An 18,425-nucleotide genomic window follows, 5' to 3' on the forward strand; every position below is an offset into this window, starting at 1 on the left:
AAATTAGGTAGCCTCTTTATTTTGTGAAGGAATTTTAACCACTCACACATCAAACATTTAATAATGTTGTGTGTATTAGATAGAATATGTGTCAGCAACACCTCATGACACCCAAGGGGCACTTGGGATCCACATTAGAATAGGACATATACGTGTGACCAAGTGACAGCTCTGACCCAATGCAAGTCAGGACAGGAACTATGGATAATAGAGCCTGTGGAGTTCTGAATCGACCACGACCAACGATCTAGCTCAAAAAACAAAAAAAATAACCTCATCAAATTGAAAGCCTCAGGTGAACCAAATAGGAGTTAACAGACTAAAGCCTTATTATATTAACTCTGACCATGTGTATCTACTTGTGCAAGTTGGTGAACAGCAATGCATTCTTCTTAAAATGTCAAAAAGTACCTGATATATATTATATGTGATAATTACAGAGAGCCTAGTCTAGCCAAGAAATCCTTGGTATGTATAAATGCTTACATACAAGAATAGCTATTCGTTTGATGACTATTGCATTGGAGTAAACAATGCCCCTGCCATTGTTTGTAAATTGGTGTACTTTAAATCTCTTCTCTGAGTGGTCGAGCGAGTGAAGTCATATGTGGGATGTGGATGTGTGCGTAGATTGTTCCTGCTTTGGAGAGTCGGTGCTGCTGAGCCCTATCTCTGTTACAATCGTGAACTGTGAATATTTGGGGGAACTGTTAAGCCCAAAACCTATAATTTTGCACATTAAATGAAACATCGGGAATTACAGGGAATGTGTAAAGTGTGAGCAACAGAGCTTTGTGTGCCGAATGAGGATGCATTGTTTATAGTGGCATCACTGAGGTGTATATGTCGAGTTTAGATGTGTTGGTAATAGTGCATCATAGAGGTATAGTGTTGTCACAAAGCCGTGTATGCTGAAGTTTGTATATATTGTTTATTGCGGCAACAACAAGAGGCGTGTCCCAAATGTACATTTATTGTTTATTGTGGCAGCACACAGTGGTGTATTCCAAGTGTGGATGCATAATTTATAGTGACATCACTGAGGCATGTTCGGCAAGTTTCTATGCATTATTTGTGGTGACATCACTGCGGCATGCATGCTGAGTTTGGGTGCATTGTTTATAGTGGCATCACTGAGGTGGACATGCCGAGTTTGGATTCATTATTTATAGTGGCATCACGTGGAAGTGTATGTCCAGTGTAATGTTGTTCGGTTATGTAATTATTGTGATGCACAGATACCAGCATATAGGAAATGACACCTGGTTATAGGCATTGCAATGGCATCAACGTGTGGTGTGTGCCAGCAGTTTGGGTTGGACTTGTGGTGGAAGGACAATCCGATAAGTTGTATGTGTTTGGATGTGAGGCTGTGGCTGCATGTGAGCGTGTGTAATGTATGTGTGTGTGTGTGTGTGTGTGTAGGGAAAGGAGGTGTGTTGTATCTGTGTTCCTATCTCTTCTTTGAGTGCCAGAGCATGTGATGATTGTGTAGAATGTAGGTGTTGGATAGCCTGACATGTTTTTTTTTTGTCCTGCCATGTAGAATTATGCTGTATGCCTGAATTCCAACTCTATCAGTGGGAGATATGTAGCCTGGATGGTGGGCACTGGTGGGCCCCTCTTTGTAATGTATTTGAGTTCACTTTCAACTAAATACATTAACTCGGATGAAGGCTTACTTGAGACAGGAGAATCAGAATATATAACACATATCAAAGTTATCAGCTTGGCAAATGTAAAATAAACCTTTCAAGAATAAAATCCAAGCCATACTGGATGTTCCTTGCAAAGTCACATATCCACGAGAGGGCTTTGCATTAGGCAAATTAGAAACTATGCTAGGCATAATGGAACAACAATAGCTTGAAAATTGAAATGACTTTTAAGGATCATTTCTGGATTACTAATTAAATCCAATACTTCCTGCAAACCTTTAAGTCATTTAAAGGTGTTCTCTGAAGCTCTTGTGATATATAACTGTGCCTCGGCTCAGGAATGAAATAGGCCTCCCTCTGAAATAACTGCCATAGGATCAGCAATACCCATGGCATATGTAGGAGTTCCTCAATCTAAAACAGAAGTAAATGCAAGCAACATAAAACATCTTCTGCCTTGCACCCATTAAAACACAGGGAGGGGAGAAGTAACAAGAGGGGAGCCTTCTCTGACGACACAGTACAGTGACCTGTTGTTAGAAGGATGCACTCTGGTCCTTTAGGACTGCATCCTATAACATATTCTGGAAACCTTTTCTTGCAACTTTTACCTTTAACTGTCTATGTACAAATCACACTCACATATAGGATGTCCGCACACTAACTTCTGTAGGTGTACACGGGGGGCACTTGTTTCTCGGCAGGGTGAAAAGGTGTCAGTAATAACCAGGGCCGATATCTACATCAGCCTATTGATAAGTTCAGATGATCCAAGTGGACATGCCTTTTTGGACAACATTTTGTCACTGCTTCTGCATTTTATATAATACATAACAATGAAAATGCCTGCCCATGTCTGGGCATGGAAAAATCTTTCCATGTTCTTTCACAGTCTATTGCCCAATGCCCTCCTTTGAGAAATATGTATTCACAGCCCTATGGTGAGAGATGTGAAACCATCTATCCAAAGAGTAAGACAGGACTCCAACCGAAAGACTGTAAAAGAATAATTGTGGCAGAGCTTTCTGGCTTCGATCAAGGAAAGGGAGAAGACTGGTGGACAGATACAGATCGTCACTCTAGCCAACCGAAGAGGACACACCATGCAAGTAATTTGTACTGTTGTATGTTTGGTTCTAAATATGTTCAACTTTTATAATGTGATGTAATGTTGCTTTTTATGGTTCCCAATGCCGAATAAAGCTATGTTTTAACACTATGCAAGTATGTTGAAAAATATGCATTTTCCTACACTGTTGCAGAAAAGTCACTTGCATTTCAAATACATACAGCATGTTTGGGACACACATGCAGTAAAACACAGTCCATGTATAAAAACGGTAAGGAAATTGCAATAATGGGCTTCCATCATCTATAGTAATATTCAAACACTGTCATAATGTAAAGCAGTGAATAGATCAAATAATTATAGAGAATGCATAACTGAAAAAGAAAAAAAAGAAATTCACTATAATACTAAGAAACCTTAGCAGCTTAATTTTGAATTTCCCTTTGATATAGGGAAAACATGCTAATCCTTATAAATGTGAGTACATTATAAGAAATATTGTGTAGGTCAATTTTATTCATTGACTCTAAATACACAGGTTAATATCAAAAGCATAATAATCACACATAAACACTACAAAATCACCACTGAAAAAGAGAAATACTCATAGGGGTTAACAGTACAAAAATGGGTGTACCTTGAAATGATGTACAACAGCACATCACATAATCACATAAGACAGATCAAACAAATGTTGAACCAAATAAAAAAAAATACATTTTATGATTTGTAGTGCAGGTTCTGTTGGGCAGACTACGCAGGGTGTGATTTTGGACTGGATCACTAACTATCAAGCCTGACTGTGGAACTAATTTTCAATCAAGGTGAATATAAACAGTGCCAGGGTCCTATGTGAGACCCTACACTTGTTGGCAGCATCTACATATCATAATACTAAGGGCTGTAGAGAAAGGGGGTACCTAAGCAGATAGGCAACGTATTCACATATACTGAAATCAAAACACCAATGCATGGGTTTAGCAATTATTCCCCACTTACTTTAAACTATTATATAATCATTATAAATCAAATGAAAATATAAATGTATAATGTTTTACACAGAGGCAGTGTAAAGGTTAGACAATTATACAACAGGCCCAACTGACCATCCAAATATAAATCAGATAACATGCTTTGGACATATCTATTTCCCAGTACATCCTTGAATATATTCAAAGACAGAGTAGTAACACTTGAAATTATGTTATGAGTTAAATCTAGGCAAGTACTAGATCTGCGCCATGGGTGAAGCAAAGGAACAAAAATACCCCTCAGGGAACACAAGAGGAGAAACCTTTAGATAGTTCAAATTCTAGGATTGAGACACAGAGATGGATGTATGTCAAGCAGGATTCAGGCTAATGGAAGTCAACTGCGATTTGAGATTTGAGGAGCCTGTAATACCCCACTATTCCCAGACTGAGCATATCCCAAGGGATATTAAGAAGAAAATATCAGGATCCTGGTACTTGAGAACATATACATATGGTAGCAGTTAATGAAGATTGAGTTCAGAAATGAGAGCAGAATCCTGAAAGTACAGAGTTTCTTTTACAGGGCTGACAAAGGCATCCGGTGCCCATAGACTTGAACCCTGGACCAGTGATGAATTAGAACAATGAAAATAATAACCATCTGTGTTCCCAGGAGCATGACCCACCAGACAGAAGCAGAGATTCAGCAGTCAGTTTCCCTGGCAATCCTTGAGCAATTCAGGTAAGGTCTCTTCTCTAGATAAGCACAACCACTTCTGGGCTGCCCTAGGCCAGTTGTCCAGTTGCATATCAAGCAAAACACAAAAGGATTTTAGCAGACAGCCAATCAGACTGGCCCTATAAAACAGCAAACACTAAGTTCCAAAAACAAAGAATGCATACTGCCCTTGTTTGTCCATATGTACGCATTCAGTTCAAATATATACATTACCATTATGTTGTTGGATTGTGTGGTGTTTTTATTAGTAGATAGAGCAATCATCACAGGATAGACTTTGCTCTAGGAGTGTTTTCAACCACACAAAATGGTTGTGGTACTAGCTAGGAGGGAATGATTCCCCCAAAGATTATTAGGACATTCATTTTTTAAATGTATGGTAAGGTTATATTCCCATCTTTTTCTCCTAGTCTATAACCTATATATACCTATCCTTTTATATAAATAGTGTTTTTTACATACTCCTAATTACACTCACATGTGTTTACATGATGCCTCTCCACCTCTTGAATAAGTTCCAATGATGCCAACAATCGAAACATGTTAGGCGTATGATTATATTTACTTGAGAGATCCCATGCCAACTGAAGAGAAGGATTGCATGAATGTATGGTTGGCGTTTGGACATTACACGTGCACATTAGCCATCTATAAGCATTGAACTGTGTTGGAAATATTGGGCCTCATTACGAGTTGGGAGGTATTCCGGTGGTAAATCTGCCATAAATACTGCCCAACAGAACTACCGTTACCACCACTTGGTCTGGCGGAATTAATGGAGTTATGGTAATGGAGTTAATCCACATTTTGATAGAGTCCATTGGACTCTAGGATACATTTTTGTTGGAATTACTGCTCCAGTAATTCCGACGAATTCTGCATATGTTCTGCATGAAGCGGGAGGTTTTAACTACAGCATGTTGCTGGATGTAAATACACCACTCCAGGGCCAGTCTAGTAGTATGGTGGTGTGGGAAAAGTGGTGGTGATTCTGATACAGCCAATGAGGCATTGTCCTGATTCTTGACTTGTTTCAATGTTTAATGTCACCAAATTATTATGCTTGTAAATAGTATTTTACATTTTAAGTTTTCACTCATTACAATGTTTGGAAAAGTTGAATGATTTCACATATCATTTTTGTGCTTTATAAAAGGGCAAATTAAAAGGATTTATGTACCAGGTGCCAGATCATCTGTTTTAGTGTTGTCCAATGAAAGAATGAAGTTATACACTGACTGAATTGATTATAGGGTACTTCAAATCAGGATTTAAAGGTGATTCCTTTGCAGTTGCCTCTAGTTTTACTTTACATACCAACATTTCCCAAGATACGCTATTTGTTTATCCTAAAAGGATTTTTGTATATGAGGGAAATACCACATGTATTGCCTACTGATTTCGTTATCGAAATAAAAGAAATAGCTTAAACCAAAACTGTTTTCCCTACAACTTATTTTGGTAAATGGAAGGCACAAACCTGGGAATTATCTTGTCTTCTAATATAGCTAATATTCACATAGTTTATGTAAGTGATTTCAACCCGGCACTTCACCTAAGTCAATGCCTAGCGTGGGATGCGCAAATGAAACCCTTAATTATTTATTTATGTCTATAAGTTAGTTTATTTCTGAATGATGTACCCTTATATCACACCCCTCTCTTTGAATCCTCCCGGTCACACTGAACCAGAAAGCAGGTTGTTTTGCAAAGTTAAAATATTTATTTTATGGATGTGCACAATATATATAGATCACACTATTTGAATGGTTATACAATTATCACCAATGGGCTGATGTCATAATACATCTCTTTAATCAGAAGGAGTAATGATAGGAAAATAATGCAACATAGAATAATACTTTGTGTGGGTTCAATCAAATTGCAATGTGATTACTCTTTCCCCCTGCACATTACTCAAACCCCCCAATATGCCATATAAAGGGATGGAAGGAGAGAAAACAGGTTTCAGGAATACAAAATTCAACAAAATAGTATCAATCCCAATTTCCCCCCAGCAAACATAGAGAAAAAGAGCAATGATGGCAAACTTGTCAAAATGGGTTTAAAGTTGGCTTTGCATGAATGGTAAAAACACTGAAAATGGATTTAATTCACTAAAATGGATTCAATACTAGTGGGAGCCGCTTTGTATAGTTTCAGATAAATAATAGCAATGATTATTGAGTAATTATCAGGTTGAAAACTTAATTCTGAGGTCGGATGCAAAGAACAGCTATATCACACGTGAGAGATTTGAGCCAAACGAAAATTTGCAGAAAACTTTTCCATGCACGGTAAGCGCGATTGCGGAATAACTATAAGGAGTTGGGATGCGCTTCAGAAAGCTGAGGGTGTTAGCTTCATCTTGACACTTAAATTACGTTTCTAGCATACACAGTGATGAAGTTATGGAGGTTTTTGTGGAGGTCGTTTTTCAGAAAGAGTCAAAATTTGCAAAAGAAAGATGTGCTTTTTAAAATGAACAAAGAAGATTTCTTTACACTAGGGAGACTATGAAGCCGCAAACTGCACAACAGCATGGCCACTTGCCCATGATATCACTGGTTGATTTGGCCTACCGAGACGCTTGCCTTTCTTCAGAAAATATATTAGCACAAAGCTTTTAACACTACTATTACCAAAGGACTATAGGGAGGAGGGAAAGAGTTCAGGTAAGACAAAAGGATTCTAACAATGCAGTTCTGGATATAAGAGAATGGGTTTGGATAGGATTACTTATGGATAATATACTTACTAGCGACAATCCTATGCTATGGATACTCACTACCAGTGTTTTGAATATACCTGTCACGGATGTGTTCAGGGAGACTTTTTGGACAGGAATTCAGCAAGCACACCGGACTGGACTCAAGGCACTCTGGTTCTGCAATCAGCACGGCACTCTGGACACTGCACGGCGGGATTGGACTGGATCTGACGGGTTGGTTCTGGTTCACAGCTATCTGGTCACAGCTCTGCTCTACTGGGTTGGATCTCTAGATTCTGGCAAGAATTCTTAGCAAGAAAGCAGCAACAGCACAGCCAGGCTGTTCTTTTGCTCCCCTTGGAGGTCTGGGGTAAAATCTGGTTTCAGTATTTATTAAAGACCAAGCTGACAATGGTTCAGCTTTGGAAATGGCCTTTCTGCTTTCAAAATTCTGGAGTCTGGAGTCTTGGATATGGATTTCTCTTGCAAAGTGCTCTGCCAGCAATCGGTTGGTGGGTGAATGTGTCTGTCTTTCTAGGTCCTAAGCTATCTCTATTTATGTATTTTCTAAAGGGGTGCATATGCTGAATTATGCTAGGCACACCCCTAGGTATTCTATTGGTTAGGGTCTTTCCTCTCCCCTGATTTGAGAAGAAAACAGAGTGTCATGAGGATGAGGTGTTTTATAAGCCAGGGAGAACCTCCCCTTTGTTTCTGCACATGAAATCTATTTTTCATACAAGCCATATTTACACTTTTACACACAAGACATATTTACACTTTTACACACTTGCTAGCAATAGCATATTGATATCACAGATTTGGTGGAGCCAGTATTCATCCGAGCCCCATCGCGGTGAGAGCTTGGGTCTAGATTTGGCAATTTTTTGCACTTTTGGTCAGATACCCAATGTCAGATTTGTCCACATTTTTACACATATGTGCGCATGATATCTGGGCATAATCATGTGAAGCTTCATGTTTCTGGCATCACCACAATTGCTACAAAACCACATATTCTGTAGTCTTGTCTCTGAACATAGCACAGAGTTCTGAGTAGTTTTAAAATGTGACTAGAATGTTCACATTAAAAATACTGGCATTTTACAATTCTTACAATTTCGCACAGTTCTGTGTCAGTCCTTTTCATAAATATACTTTTCTTGTGATTTAAGGATACACATAACTGTCTATTCCCGCCTCCAAAAGTTCCTGGTGGCTCAGAGCAATCCCCGCCTCTTTCCTCTAGCAGGGGCTTCTGTTGACACTTGCATCTGCATTTTCAATTCAGGAAGCCCTTTGTCTCTCAGCAGTGCAACACGCCCAAAATCTCCTCCCCTCTTCATTAACACCTGAATGGGAGTTCCTGGGGCAGAGAGCAGAAGGAAGGTGCCTTTTGTTTGGGTCACGGTGTGGAATTTGCTTTGAAGTTCTTTGGATGGCATCAGAGGTTACTTTAAAACTCAATTTGTTTAAAATTGACTTTGATAAAATAAACTTACATTTTCAAAATAGGGAGACAGATCTCTAATTCCAGTCCTTTTAAACATAGAGATGAAATAGTTGCAACCTATATTGTTTTTGATGGCAAGTCACTTCATTTCAACCTTTTGATTTTCTGCACAAGTTTAAGCTTTCAATGTAGTTAATTGAAAGCTGTCACACAGGCAGCCAGCTGATCCGCGCCCATTTTCTGACAGATTTTTACAGACAAGCACACTTTTTAATGTCGATATTCTTTTGAGGGAATCTGATTTTCCAGAAATTGTGTGCTAATGTGGGTTCTTTAAAGAAGGTAACGGGTAACACCCAGCAAGGATGTTGGATATTTTCTGATGCTTGGAATCATTATTTGGTAATTTCAGCAACCAAGGAAAAACGGATTTAAGAGCACTTCTGGGTTTCCTTGCAATGAAGCACTGCCTTTCATGTAGTTTCCATTTTCACTCTGTGGGCAGCCCAATGACAGGTTTTAGCAGTGTGGTATCCTGTTCCACCACTGACAAAGGCAATGCAGATTGGCAGCCAACTTTATGGTTTCACAGCGCAATTTTCATAGGTTTAGCGCGCATACGGCTTTTTGCGGCTTTTCTGCTGGTCCTGGTGCCACAAGCACACAGTGATGTCGCAGGGCAGAGCCTAGTGGATCAGTACATCCCACACTTACAAGTACAGCTACGTCACCAGTAGCATCAATCTGTGTGTAACTAGTATACAACAATGAGAGTGTTACATGGATGAAATGTGCATAATATGGAAAGTCAACTTTGAAAGGATATATGTGTGAATCTTGGTTCCAAAAGAGCATCGTTATGGAAGACTGTCAGGGCTTGCAAGCTCACTCTTAATCTCTCCCCCAGGTCACTTTTGGAGATCCACACAATGCTCTCTTCCCTGCTGCTCTAACCTCACATCGTCCACCTCTGGCCTTATCCCCCTGCATTCTCATGTTCCTCCGCCATACCTCATCACCCCTTGGTCCATCAGCAATTGTGCTGTAAAGACTGAGAGGTCGAAGTGTGACATACTGTGCAATGCCAACACCAATATCCAAGGCTTTTGTGTTATTGCACTTCATCCCAGGGATCTGGAGTCCACAATCCCATTGAAGAGCTACAACAATTTAAATTCTGGTTGCAAAAACTGTTTATCATATAATGGAGTAAATCTCATATTATTTTCTTGGACTTTGTAATGAGCCATTGAGACTACTTCACAAAACCTAATGATGGAAAAACATTGGACCACTTTAGAAGCAGTCAAACCCAGAGAATAATGTCTAATTTTGCTAGTGTGACAGTTTCTTAGCATTTAACACATTTTCTCAAGCAGAACTAATTTCGAAAATCCATGCACATATTCTATTGAACAGCATAACAAGTTGAAGTTCCCGCTCAACAAATATATCAGTCCACCATGGAAGTGTGCATACCTTGCTATGAGAGAAATTCGTCTTGCACAGCAAAATTGTGAATTGAAACAGGAAATAATAGTCTATGTGACTTCTTTTTTACAAGCTAGTAATTACCTAAAAAGACTAAAACAATCAACCTTTCCTGGCAGTGTGACCCCTCCACACTCAATATTGTAGCCATAAAAGTATTTGCATATGAAGGAAATAGTACATACTTTTTGCAGAACCACTTACCCTATTATAAGTACAACTTGGGGTCTTCTGTCTGTCTTTGGCCATTTCCCATGTGGCTGCTGTAACACAAGCTCTACAACTAAACCCTGAAAGTATATCAATTAAAATGGCAAGCACTGGTCACTAAACCTCACCAGACTCAATCACCTGATGCAATAGTTTGTCAGAATTTGGTCACTACAGTTTTAAACAAGTATTTTTGTTCATTGTTCATCAAGAGATCGGCTGCACTAACCACGGGGTGTGAATGGCTTTCATGTTCTGCCAGCAGGGTAGACATGGCCTTTAGCAGCCCACCAGCCTGAGCTAAGGAAGGCCTGCGTGAAGCAAGGGCATCAGCTCAGGCTGTGGGCCGTTAAAGGCCATGTTGCCCTCCTGGCCAGTCAAAAATATAATTCGCACCCTGTCGTTAGTGCAGCTGATCTCCTGAAGAAAAATGAAACAAAAATATAAAAACGTATTTTGTTTGGTTTAAAAATGTATGTCAACACATAATGGATGTAGTATTTGCTTTTAATAATTTGTATTCACTCTTCTACGCAATTCATAATAGACACTTATGATTCCATCGATTGGATTGGCAGTGCACTACCTGCACATATCAGTTTTCCTTTCTTTGTCTGTGGAATCAATCTCTAAGAAGTAATTTGTTTTGAAGTTATTTCATGTTACACCTCATTGGTGTTCTCATTATCAATAACACAATATATTTGTTCAATGAATTGAATAATTCCCTCCATACAGCATTTAGGCAAGTAAAATAATTTTGTCTAATTTGTATCCCATTGTTGGGATAGGTCCCTCACTTATCGGTTCCCAGACATTGAATGACTTTTGATGGCTCCACACAACCTTTGTTGTTTTATTTCAATATGAAAAGATATTTACATATGGGATACAACCATTATCAGAACGTGATTCCAGGGGGCGTTAATTCTCTTATAAACTTAAAAGCTTCCACAAGCATTTATACACACTGTGCTGCCTGTGTTCTTCCTCTCGTATCAACCTGCTAATGGTGGCATTGCACAGAGAAGCCTGGTCCATCCTGTGAGAAAGGCAGAGGGAAAGTGAAAGCAACCACGGTTGCGGCCTGCAGTGGTGAGGTTGCATAATAAAGAAGCTGACATTTCCTGTTGGCTGGTCGGCTAAGATGACGGGGATGCTGCTGCTTATTACACAGATGCTTAATTCCCTCACAACAAAGGCACGCTTGCTGGATTCAAGCTCAAACAACAACAAAAAAGGTACTATTGGCACACAGTCACCTTTATTATTTAGTGAAATCAGATTATATAAGAAGACTAAGCTTATTTAATATATTACATGGCTGCATGGTCATTTTCAGTGATTTTTCTTATTAAAAGCTTTCAATTTACGGGGCTTCCAAGTTTCTAACCTAACTATTGCTCATTAACAGTGTGTGACTATACTGCCACTTTATTAACCAAGTATGGCATCAAAAAAAGGGCAGCCCAGGGAAATGCCCTTACTTTCTACGAGCAATGACCCTAAAAGGCAGAAAAGGGACTCAGCCACCCCTAAAGATGACACACAGGACCCGGTCATGCAAACCATCTTGACAGAGCTCTTAAACCATTCATGGAATCCACTACTTCAAAATTGCGAATGATAGATGAGAAATGATCCACTTTTGAATCACGCATAACTGAAGTGGAAAGAAGGGTAAGTTATTCTGAGGATGTTACTGGAAGAGTGGCCTTATTCGAAAACACTGTTAGCTCTCTACAGAAAGAAACAGAAAATCTCGAAAATAGGAATAGGAGAAACAACCTAGGGATTGTGGTCCTTCCAGAAAACATGAAAAAGGACAATGCCATCCAATTCCTACACTATCTGCTTCCCACACTCCTGGAGCTTCCAGCGTCCTTACAGCCAGAACTCTAATCTTTGCATTACTTGACTACATTCATGTCCTACTCATCATGGACAAAGCTAGGCAAAAAAGGCAGCTCATGTGGGAGGGCTCCAAAATCTTTATTTTTCAAGACGGTTCCAATGCCACTGCAGCAAGAAGAAAAGATCTACTGACCTTTAGACCTGCTCTAAGACAAGGAAACACCAGATATGGAATCATTCATTCAGCTATCCTGAAGATTGCTCTTAATGGTCATACTTTCACTTTCCAAAATCCAATGGACCTGCACAACTTCATCCAAAGTCATAGAAGAGAGTAAATGGATGTATCCAAGCCAGAGGAAATGGATATATCCAAGCCACCTACTTGAACAAATGTGTGGTATGAAGCTAACGTCAACATGTAACTATATCGCATGAGAGGGGCGTTGAGTGAGCCCTTTCGGGGCTGGCCTTCGCCCCTACTCTGCAGTTTCTCTATTCCAACATGAATTGGAGTGGCTGTTTCCCTATAGCCACTACTCCTCTCAAATTTATCTGCTCTACATGGAAGTTATTGAAATGCATGTTGTTTTTGTTTGTGTACCCCTTCCCTTATGTATCTCTCCCTATAGTATATTAATGCAACGGCTAATCAATTTAGCATTATTCTCTGAATGCTTTCACTTAGCTATCCATTACATGATGTTACATACTCCTGTACTGTATCTTTTATCCTGGGAGGCCATACTTTTTTGTGCATCCACACATCCGTAATCTTTGTCGCTAAATATAACCTCATGGAACGTTAAAGGACTGCATAACCCTATTAAAAGGCAGAAAGTCCTGTCTCATCTTAATCAAGCTAAAACATCTATGGCATGTATACAAGCATCTCAGCTGTCACAAGCCAAAGATGCTAAACTGAAACACTTATGGGTGGGACAAGTGTTCTCTAGCGCAGCAATGGTAAAAAGAATTGAGTCATCACACTTATTAATAAACATTTTATAAGGTCATTGCCTCTGAATCGGATGATGTGGGAAGATGGGTGCTTGACAAATGACTTAATTATTCCACAGAATATTCTATTTTAAATGTGTATGGCTCAACCAATGCCGACCCTTAATTCTGGATTCAATTAAGAAATGATATCCTTAACTTCAACCCTAATAACTTCATAGTCTGTGGTGATTGTAATGAGATTTCAGATCCCTATAGCTACAGAAAATCCACTGTACGGTATAAAATAACTAAATCCCATTCACAATTTGCCAATTTTGTTTCTATATTTGGTCTAGCTGATGCCTGGTGTATAACTCACCCCTCTGATTTGGAATAAACTTTTACTCGAATCCTCACAACTCCTTCTCAAGAGTTGATTGTTTTAATTTCTGAATAAATGAGTAATTGTTTGTTAGATGCCAAACCATGAACTGACCATTAACCTGTTCACATTCAACTCTCTGATCTATAACAGGTATATAAATCTTGTAGATGGAGATTTAATCCTGTTCTCTTGAAAGATGAACAATTCACACAGTTCATCCAGCAGCAACATACCCATTTCTTCTCAGAAAATCCTAATGCTGACACCGCCATTGCAAACAACTGAATATGAATATATAATCTCCTACGCTTCCACAAAAAAGAAGAAATGTAGACAAGAAGCGGAGGACATGCTTAAAACTATTACATCTCTAGAGTCTAAATATATATACTTAAAAAAAATCACAAAACTTAGAATACAGTACAATAATTTGCCCACTCAATGCTCCTGCACCAACCTTCTAAAATATAAATCAAAAATATATCTCTTTGCAAATATATCTAGCAAATCACTAGCATCTTATCTTAAATTTAAAAATGATAGAGTCAAGATTGTAGTTATTAAAGACCATAATTGTAATAGAGTCTTCTCAGATAAAGGAATCTTACAAGCATTCTCAAAATGTTACCAAAAATGATATACTTTATGAAGCTTTGGCAAACAATACTCAGGATAAAGATTTCCTTCGGCATGTATGCCATAACTCATATTTAAAAACAGATCTCCATGCATTAAATTCTCCTATTACCACTGACACAATATATAAAGCCATTAAAGACCTCAAGAAAGGCAAAGCTCCTGTCGCAGATGGCTTCCCCATTGACATATTTGCACACTTTAATGATCTCTTAGTCTCTAGACTTAATTAACTAATCATTTCATTCATTGCTAATAAAAAAAGCAGCAGGAACCTTTTCAGAAGCTAAGTTAATCATGTTCCCTAAACCTAATAAAGCTCCTGAATTTACCAAAAATTACAGACCTATCTCCCTAATTAATACAGACTGAAAAATTTGCACCAAGATCCTAGCAAATCGACTTCTACCTATTCTCTCAAATCTAGTTAAAAGTGATAGGTAGGGGTTGATTATCATCAGCCAATATAAGACTTTTAATTGACATTATAGACATCAGCCAGAAATCTTCTGACCCGTATGTGGCCATAACAGCCATAGGCACTTGAAGCGGAAAAAGCATTTGATAGGTAGAGTGGAATTCATAAATGGACAAATGAACAAATGTCCTCATTCTTTCCTCTATACAGCGGTACACATCAAGGGTGCCCCTCTCTCCACTTCTCTTTATACTTGAGCCGGAGCCTTCCCTAGAAGCAATACAGCAAGACGATAATATAACAGGTATACATTGTAGAGGTATTCAGATTAAGGCTGCTGCTTATGCAGATAATATATTATTGCTTCTGAATACATCAGACACATGTTAACATTATTACACAATTCTCCCTAGCTTCAGGTTATAGACTCAATAAAGATAAGTCAGAAATCCTACCACTCAATTTGCACTGTGCTAAACATCATACTCAACTCTTAGGTATGAAATGGTGCCCCACAGGCATCAGAAATCTGGGCATTCACATATCGTCCTCCACCAAAAATATCATTAAACATAATACTGCAACTAACCTGGACAGAGTAAAGGATCTCACTCATTTTTAGTCTGCGCTTTTCATATAATGGTGGGGTAGGCTTGAAACAGTTAAAATGATGATCCCCCAATTGTACTTTATTGTTTATATATGCTCCCAATCCAATCCACTCCCTCCCTCTTTCTTTAAATCACTGGACCTCTGTATTGTTAAATTTCTCCGGGGGAACAAAAAGAATTTCTCTATGTAAACCTAAAAGGCCATGAGCTAATGTTGGAGTGGCCCTCCCAGATTTAAAAAAAGTATCATATGGGATTTCTTTTATGATAAGCACAAAAGGGGTTTACTCCTACTAACCCCAATATGCCAAACTGGCTTTTTTAGAGAGCGCAATGGTGTTCCTGATACTCTGACTGATTGTTCCAATATCAAGAGAAAGAATTAACTCTGCTAGTATTAGCATTCATCTCTCTACCCAATATCTTTGACCTTACTTATTTCCATCTATCACAAACACATCCCTGTTTGTTTTACAATATATTTGGATGAAACCTTTAATAAATATTAACAAAAGAAGTATCGGTTGGAAACCATGGTTCTCTTTGGGTATTAAATATGTTAAACAACTGTTCACTCATGGTGCTCCACTGACCTTAAATGAGATTGTAATTAAATTCCTTCTGCCTTTGTTATATATGCAACACTATTTGAGTTTGATCGATGCTATTATGGAAAATTATGATTTATTAATATGTAAAGCTACCCTCTCTCAGGTTGAAAGAGTTCAACATATGTCAAGTTCAAATTTTACGGCTTCCATGTTTTATAAGATTCTTACATAGATGTCAACCATTGAAGATGCTTTGAAATGCCTAGTAGCATGGAAGCAAAATTGTTCCTTGACGGATGCCCAATCAGTATGTTACACTGTATGGTAAAACATCTCCAAGGCTATCACATCAGCAAGCCTACTCTAAACCTTGTACTTCTTTCATTATAGAGCCTTCATTACCCCTGTAATTCACTTTAAGGGAGGAATCTTACAAAACAACAACTGTTGGAGTCACCTTCATACTCAAGGATCCTTTAAATGCATTATTTTTGAATGTGTGTATGTTAAGGTTTTTATGGAAACATCTGGAAAACTCTTAAACATATTTTTAACATACAGCAATATTTCTGAAATAGCTTGCTTTATCTTGGAAGCTCATTTGTACAGAAACTGCAAAACAAAAACACATGTCTCTTGATTGTAATAGCAATTCAAGCTATAACATCTACCTGGAAAGATCTTAAGCGTCTACACTTTAAATTATGGTGGAACTCTGTGTAATATCCATAGAATGGAAAATTGTTATGCAACATCTCCATTTTTACATCCCAAGTACGAATTGAAATGGCAGCCATTCTTAGAATTTTTAGAAAGTGTGTCTAGTAAATAAACATGACTATACTTTGCTTACATTGCACATCCTAGTAAATACCTCACTGTCACACGCTCTGTTAAAGCTCATAAAACAGGTTATATTATAACTATTAGTTTATTATAAACTGCACTTTTGTGCATTGGACTACCTATGGTCTAGACCACCATGTAAGGCTCTAATATTGTGTAGTTCTACATTAGATAAGTTATATGTTATTTCATTTGTATATTTTCACTTGTTCCATTATATGAATTGGATGTCTTATATGCTTATTGATCTCAATAGAACACTTAAACAACAAAACATTATTCCAGTGTGCTGGAGCTGGGGAGTTACACATCACTAGCATGTAACTTTTGAATCCTTCAAGCGGACATATTTAACTTAAATTAAAAAAAGTATGCATTACAAAAGATGGGATCATCTACAGGTAAGAAACTATCATAAGTACTGCCTATATTTTGATTTGTTAACTTTAATAGCAAGGGTGATAAATTAAATTATCTGTAACCAACGAATCACTTATTGATCTAACACTCTCTGGGCCTGATTTACAAAAACCTCTTAAAATGGAAAAAAATGCATTGAATAGCGCTTTGCAAATCAGGCTCCGTGTCTCAATGTCGGTGATTGTGACATTGCCAGGTGCACATTTTCTAGTGTGAGATCAAGTGTTGAAGGAAGAAAGTTATTTAATTGTACTAAGTTGTAAACTGAATGTGTTTGAAATGCTAGAATTTTCATTTACAATAACCTCTTATAATTAAGTACATTACAATTCTTTTGGAGCAAAGCACATTAACACAATTAAGAATAACCAGCTAAATTAATTTCTGATAGGTTATCATTTCAAGACAGACAATCTGATACACTCCTACTGAACGCTTTCACAATAACCTGACGGGTAATGGGAAGAGGACATAGAGCACTGATGTGGTTCCTGGCTGCTTTGCATAAAATGAACAGGCATTTTGAGAAAAAAAGAATGACCACAGACCTTTACCATTGGCAACAATGTCTGTGATAAAAGGGGTGTATGCTTGAATCACTAAGTACATAGTGCACAGCAGGATTGGTTTACATTTCTGCTTTTAAAACACTCTCCCTAACATTCATGATTTTGTAATCATTAACCAAATATACTGATTGAAACAGCTTCATGAGTTGACTTTGAGGATAGGTAGAAGGGAAGCGGTCTTAGGGTAAAGATGGCGCTGTACATGCCGATTCACCAATGTATAGACATCCTTATGGAATTATACAACTAGAATGTTTCAACTGTTTAGCGCAATGCAAGTGCTGTAAAGGAAACAGTTTGTAGCTACACCAATATGACCCCTTCCAAAATAATAAATTGAAAAGTGTTTCCTCTTTTTCTTTGTCCACCTTACACATTGTTACCTTTAGCAAACTTTAATATGTGACAAGACTGTCCTCCAATAAATGAATGGTCAGAATCAATTTACAATTACAGTATTAACGGGCTGTTGTGGTCTTAAAAGCTAAACACCAAAAATATGAATTAGCCTTGGAAATGGTTCATCTGTGCAATATCTGGGGATGTATTTATTTATTTTAAACACCACACTGTTGGGGTTGGACATTCAGAAGGAATCAGCTGAACCACTTTCTTTGATAGATTTCAATTCTGTGTCACCATGTTATCTATAGATGCGTTCAATTATTTACACTGTTAAGAACAAGGCAATACCTACCTGAAGTTTGATCAAGAAAATATATAAGTTTAGTGCATGAGGTTTTACAGTGATGCTGCAGAGGTTGAGACGTGTTATGAGATACATGGCACTGCAAACAATTCCTGCAAGTGAACAGAGAATTAAACCTTTAGGGATCACATTTGTCATACTTGAATGTTTAATTTGCAAATGCTGTAAATCTGCATCAAT

At 38.1% G+C, this 18,425-nt stretch overlaps 1 protein-coding gene across 1 annotated transcript in view; it reads right to left on the reverse strand.

Moving 5' to 3' along the window:
• Positions 1-18,425, reverse strand: part of ITGB8 (integrin subunit beta 8) — a 461,694-nt gene that overhangs the window by 16,632 nt on the left and 426,637 nt on the right. The window contains exon 12 of the mRNA XM_069648474.1: positions 18,234-18,337. Within this exon, the coding sequence (XP_069504575.1) occupies positions 18,234-18,337 (104 nt within the window). The remainder of the gene's footprint in view (positions 1-18,233; positions 18,338-18,425) is intronic.

The sequence above is a fragment of the Ambystoma mexicanum genome, chromosome 2q, assembly GCF_040938575.1.
Source record: "Ambystoma mexicanum isolate Mex_15411 chromosome 2q, UKY_AmexF1_1, whole genome shotgun sequence".
NCBI lineage: Eukaryota > Metazoa > Chordata > Amphibia > Caudata > Ambystomatidae > Ambystoma > Ambystoma mexicanum.